We start from the raw sequence: 5,951 nt of genomic DNA, 5'->3' as shown, positions 1-5,951 counted from the left end.
CGCCTCGTCAGCGGCCACTGTCTGGAGGTACCGCAGCTCACAGTCGCGCCGCTCCCGCGGCCGCACGTCCGCGCCATTGAGCAGCGTCAGCCCGCCCACCCGCGCAACGATCTGCGGCCGGCGTGTGTGTGTGTGTGCGCGTGTGTGTGCGCAGGTGTGTGTGTGTGTGTGTGAGTGTGTTCAGGCATGCCAAAGAAGCTGGCGCAACGGCGGCCCGGCCGCAGGAAGGTGCGGGGCAGGGCGCGCTGCAGGGTTCCGCTCATAAAACCTCAAAATGACACCCCCGGTAGCGCGTGCGACTCTGCCGCCCTCCTGGCGGCAAACCCGCCGCCCGCCAAACTCACCCCACGCTCGGCCCAAGAAGGTCGCGCGGCGGCGCACCGCGCCCCGCCCCCAAACGCCCCGATGGCCAGCCCCCACAGGCCGCACCTCGAAGCGCCCGCCGCTCTTCGCCTCCTCAACCAGTGGGTTGCCGCTCAGCCTTAGCTCCCGCAGACGGGGCAGCTTGTCGAGCTCGTCCACGTCCCGCCAGCTGGCTACCCGGCAGCTTCCCAGCAGCAGCGCCTCCAGGGCAGGGAACGCTTGCCCACACTCCTGCTGCTGCTGCTGCTGCTGCTGCTGCTGCTGCTGCTGCTGCTGCTGCTGATCAGTATACAGTGGCGGCTGCTGCCCCCGCAGCGGCTGCTCCGGCTGTTGCCGCTGCGGCTGGGGTGAGCAGGCAGCCGCCGACGGCGCTGCATTTGGGCACCAGATGCGAGCTATGGGGTTGCCGCTGAGGTTCAGGCGCTGCAGGCGCGGCAGCCAGGCGAGGCGCAGCACCTCCCACCAGGTGCTGATTCCGTTGTCCTCCAGTCCCAACACCTGGCATGGTTTTGGCAGGCAGGCGGCGACAGGGGCCGCAGGACGAGAGGGCAGCTTGCGTGGGTGCATCGCATTGGATGGATGCAATAGTCAACAGCATGACACGTCACCGCTCCAAGCCTGGAAGTGGCATTCATGCTTCCAGGTGTCCTGGCGCAGTTGCAGGTGCCTGTTTGGCACGCGCGTCATGCGCGCAACTTGCAGAGCCCGCTCACCCCAGCTGACAACCCTCTGCCCGCCGCTCAAACCAGCGCGCACCTCCAGGCTCTGCAGCGCTTGCAGCGGCGGCGGGGCGCCCCCCTCTGCTTCGCCGTCCGCCCTGCCATGCCCGCCGAGCGCCGCTGCCGCCGACGCCTGGAGGTCGCCCTCAGGCTGTTCGCCGCCGCGGCACGCGCCTTCCGCGTCCAGGCTGGCGATGCCGTTGCCAGCTACATGGAGCTCGGCCAGCCCCGGCAGCGACGCGTGCAGCGCGCACACATCCCGCCACCCGACCCCGCAGCCGTTCAGCACCAGCGCCCGCAGGCCCTCCAGCCGCGGCGGCGGGGGCGCGCCGCCCGGCTGCCGCAGGCGCAGGCGGTTGGCGCTGAGGTTGAGGGTGGCGAGGCGGGGGAGGGCGGCGAGCAGTGCGGCCGGCTCGTCCCAGCGCCAGAGCAGGTTGCCCGTCAGGTCCAGCTCCTCCAGCTGTGGCAGCGTGGCGCGCAGCTCCTCGGCTGCGTCCTACGTGCGGGGGTCGGCGAACCTGTTGAGAGCCTGGCGCCGTGCCAGACAACGGCGACGCAGCATGGTGGCGCGACCCATTGCTCATGTTCCTGCCGCCGTTTGGAGGGGCCTGATGTCGTGTACTCTGGAAGGGAGCAGCGCGGTGCCGCGAGCAAACCAGACTTGCACGGCTCGCCGGCCCTCGCGCGCTTCCACACAGGCCGCCGCCGCGCGCTCACCACGGCAGAGACGCACGCGTCGACGACGCGCGCCCGCGTCAGCAGCTCCGTGCGCCGCTGGCGCTCGGTGACCTGCTCCTCGCCCACCAGCTCCACCAGCACCCGCCTGCTGGACTTGGTGTCCAGGTACACGGCGCGGCCCGCGCCTGCGGCGCTGCCCTCTGCCGCCTCATTGTTGTAGCGCGCGCGTAGCGCGGTCAGCAGCGGGACGCCGGCGTGCACCTTTTCGGCGCGTATGAAGGACCCGGCCGTGGGGCCCGATGTCACCGAGAAGTATCGCCTGCCTCCAGTGGACCCGTCGTGCTTGCCCCTCGACGCATCGTCCCACTCTACTCCGACCCAGCTCCCCTGCTGCCCCTCCACAGGGCCAAGATAGCGAACCGTGGCCTTGTCACGATCCTTGCCTATCACTACGCGGGCACCTACTTCGAGCGCTGCCCCGGAGATGGGCCCCGCCATTTTTGATCTGCTGCGTGAAGCGTGATCTGTCCCCGGCGTTTATACTCGGTGCCTGGTACATGCAACTCCACACAAATTTAAAACCAATTGATCTACAGTATATGATAAAGGTAAACGGGCTGTCACTTGGCGCTCGTCGCAGCTGGCCCGCCGCCCCCAGCAGCCCGCTTGAATGGGCTTCGGCCTGTCAACTGCACATAGCTGCTGGCGTACAGTGTCACCTGCAGAGGGTGGGGCCAGAGAGCCTCTGTGTGATGCCGGCCATTGATGTGTGTGTCGCAGACAAGCCGCCGTGCCCTCGACGGACACAAAGCTCGACCTTGCGGACAGTCCGCTCACCCCAACACAGCGGGTGACAACACAGCCAAGCTGTAGCTCACATCTGACTGGTTGGCGTAGTGCACGAACATGGGGTCGTCCTTCAGCTGCGGTACACTGGCGGCATAGAAGCCGTACTGCGCAAGGACAGGCGTTGCACGCGAATATCAGACTCGCACACTCCCGCAGGAAGCACCCCACTTGGCATGACTGTTGGACTCAGGTTCAGACGATTCCGGTGCGGCAGCCAGCGGCGCCAACCAGCAAGCAGGAGCATCATTCCTGTCTGATTTGATGTGCTGCCACCTCCATCAGTTCGGCGTGTGCCACGCCCAGGCTCAGTCGCATGCTGCATCTGCTGCTGCTGCATCTGCTGCTGCTGCTGCTGCTGCTGCTGCTGCTGCTGCTGCTGCTGCTGCTTACCTCCATGTTGGCGGTCACCGGCAGTTGATACACCTGTGTAGGCACCTGTAATGGTGGGCGCAGCCGTGTCAGCCATTATCACAGCATCCAAGTGGGGGGTATGAGACCAAATGTAGCCGGCAAAAGCTGTGCTGCTGGCTGTGACCAGCAGCATGAAAAAGCAATTTTGCATACCCTCTTGCGATGCCACGTCCCCTCCTGCTCCAGTAGCCATCAAGACAATTCACCGTGTTGCCAGCACATACCCTCACCCAGCCACCCACCTGGTGCGCGTGCTTGATGCCGGCGAGGCTGGACAGCGTCTGCTCGGCGCGCGAGAGCTGCTCCTCTGTGGGGCGGTCCGCGGGCCTCGTCGCGTTGGGCTTCTGGGGCAGCAGCACCATGCGGCGCGGGTCAGGCACGCTGAACACCTCTGAAAGGTGGCTGCGGCGCTCCTCTTTGCGGATCAGCTGGGAGTGTTGGGGTGGGAGGTATAGGAGGGGCGGTTGCGCAGACGTAAGCATGTTGAGACAGCGAAGGCAGGCACGGTTGTCCGAGGAGATTGGCTGTAGTAGCGTACCGCCGCGATCGCCTCAACCATTTGCGGTGTCGAAGACATTTCCGCCACTGTGCTTTACAGTACCTGTGCTCACCTCCGTCAGGATCTGGTCCCTCTCCACAGGGTTGAATTTCTTGGAGACCTGCGCCATGGCGTTGTCCTGCACCTACCGATGCTCACTGCTGGTTGCTGCCTGGTTCTCCTGCTTGATCGTGGCTGTGAGATGCATGGCGCAGCAGGTTTTAAGATAAGTTGAACATTCACAGTTGCTTTTACAATGACGCCTGGGTGTGTCCTTTCTCACTACGCAGTGTTTGGTGCAAGCAGCGGGCGCGCGCACAGGTGCAGTCTCACGGATGTGCGCGCACAGCCGCGCCCTGAGTGCGACAAGCCCGCACGCAACTCATGTCAACATCAAGCGCGGCTGTTCAAATATCAAACCGACCGGCATCAGGATGAGGAGCCCTCACCTCCACGCTTTCATGCGTCCCGAAAGCGAAAGACGGTTTCACGCTTTCACACGGTGTCAGAGTGTTTATTCATTCGTTGTTTCAGAACCTCGGCTATTACAATCCCGCTTTCTCTTGGTAAGGTCTAGCACGCGCCTCCATCACTGCCCCTGTGCATTATGGTATGTGCAGCAGGTGGAGTGCGTGCCGTGCTCTTTTGGTCAATTGACATGCAGTGCAAGTCATTGAACTCAAAGTGGCGTTCATGATTTTACTGCACAGCCCCGAACCACACAGAAATACAACTTGGGCACTGGAGAGCTTGACCCCAGTGACTCAACGCACAGCGTGTTTAAAAGTTGGTCAACGCGCCCCTCACACCCCGACTTGTTGCCTCAGCCACTGCTGCCGCGCCTCCATGAACCGCGCGAGCGAGCAGCTGCCGCCGTCTCCTTCCGCGCCAGCTGACGCCGCCGCCTGAAACAACTCGTTAAATTCTCCCTCGCTGCTGAACGTGACGCCCGCCGCGACGGCCAGGGCGGCGATGCCCTCGCGCCCGCGCTGCGCCTGCAGCTGCTGCTCGGTCACCCCGATCTCGGCCCAGTGCGGCGGGGCGAGAAGCTGCCGCACCGAGCTCGTCATGCAGCTAGACTTGCCCCCAATCCCGCCGTTGGCAGGCGCATGCGCTGGTTTGTATGACGCGATGCCAGCAGCGGCGCGCCAGCCCTCGCGCAGGCTCTTCCCGAGGTCTGCGTCGGGTTCCTGCTCTTGCTGGGAGTAGCCGCACCGTATGAGCTCCCCGACGCACGGCTCGCCCTCGCGCGCCGAGGGCGCGCCGAAGGTGTGGCCCTCGGACAGCCCGCGGTCGCCGCCGCCGAGGAGCTTGTGGCGGCCGAGCGCGTCGCCGTGGGTCAGCTGGTGGTCGCGCATCAGCTTGGTCACGATGGCTGGCGTGTGCTGTGAACAGCAATCGTGTGAACAGCATACCAGTCAGCGTGAGGGTCGAGTGGATGTACAGACTTCAGTGCCGTGCAGGGGTAGGATACCCACTGACGCGCCGTGTGCAGACCACCATACCGCGTGCTGATGGGCAAACGAGCGGTCCTTGGAGGGCCACCCTCAGGGTGCGCAGCCAAACGGCGGGAGTGCTTGGCCATTTCAACGCCACCATACAGCCGCGTGATGCATCCACAAACGCACGCACGCATGCACACACACACACACACACATACACATACACATACACATACACACGCACACGAATAAACACACCTGCACGCCTTCATCCAGCTCAGGCTGAAGAATCTGCTTCATGGTCGCCCTCGCCTCCGCCGCACGCCGCCGGCCGGCTTCTGCCCCCGACAATCCAAAGCGGTGCGTGGCGGGGTCCACGCCGCCGCCACCAGCAGCGAGAGACCAGTCATATTCACGCTTGCGCTGCTCGCCTGCATTTTACGGAGAACGAGGGATAAATACAGTGAGCGGGCGTGCATGCCCTGCTCACGCAGCCACGCACTTGCGAAAGAATGCCGACAGGCATTTAGAGGAGACCGGCAATGGACTAGCCTCAACTGCCTCGGTGACGTCAGGGCGCTTAACAGCTGCCGTCTGTTATCGCTCTACCTGGCGCGTAGCTGCCGTGTGTGCGCGTGTACATGCGCGCCGAGGCCGCGTCTTCGTCGCGCGATGCTGGGAAGATGAGGCTCTTGGTTGAGTTGAGCCGCTCCTGCTCTCGCACGTGGAGTGAAACGCCAAACGGCTCCTGGGTGCCGAGGCCGTCGGGCAGGTGGTAGCCGCGCGAGGGGACAGCCCCCAGCGGCTCTTGCTTGTGGCTGAAGGGGGAGGGGGCGCGAGGAGAAGGTGCCGCCAGGGTTGGGTGGGCAGCACCACCCTGTTAGTGTGTGTGTGTGTGTGTGCGCGCGTGCGTGCATGTGTGTGTGTGTGTGTGTGTGAGTGTGTGTGCGT

At 64.5% G+C, this 5,951-nt stretch overlaps 2 protein-coding genes across 2 annotated transcripts in view; both read right to left on the bottom strand.

The window, feature by feature from the left end:
• Window positions 1-180: 180 nt before the first annotated feature.
• MNEG_10043 (flagellar associated protein) lies at window positions 181-3,688 on the bottom strand (the record flags this gene model as incomplete). Its single annotated transcript, XM_014041487.1, has 8 exons — window positions 181-198; window positions 430-861; window positions 1,120-1,578; window positions 1,800-2,021; window positions 2,639-2,713; window positions 2,883-3,044; window positions 3,263-3,448; window positions 3,632-3,688. The coding sequence occupies 8 exons, from the start codon at window positions 3,686-3,688 to the stop codon at window positions 181-183; spliced, it is 1,611 nt and encodes a 536-aa protein (XP_013896941.1).
• A 673-nt stretch (window positions 3,689-4,361) lies between these two features.
• MNEG_10042 (flagella associated protein) overlaps window positions 4,362-5,951 on the bottom strand; it is a gene marked incomplete at both ends in the record, with an annotated part of 2,568 nt that continues 978 nt past the window's right edge. Inside the window, 3 exons of the mRNA XM_014041486.1 lie at window positions 4,362-4,943; window positions 5,259-5,431; window positions 5,610-5,818. Of these exons, the coding sequence (XP_013896940.1) occupies window positions 4,362-4,943; window positions 5,259-5,431; window positions 5,610-5,818 (964 nt within the window). The remainder of the gene's footprint in view (window positions 4,944-5,258; window positions 5,432-5,609; window positions 5,819-5,951) is intronic.

This window comes from Monoraphidium neglectum (genome assembly GCF_000611645.1).
Source record: "Monoraphidium neglectum strain SAG 48.87 unplaced genomic scaffold scaffold02158, whole genome shotgun sequence".
NCBI lineage: Eukaryota > Viridiplantae > Chlorophyta > Chlorophyceae > Sphaeropleales > Selenastraceae > Monoraphidium > Monoraphidium neglectum.
Note: the sequence above shows the minus strand (reverse complement) of the source record. Positions and strands in the feature narration are given on the sequence as shown.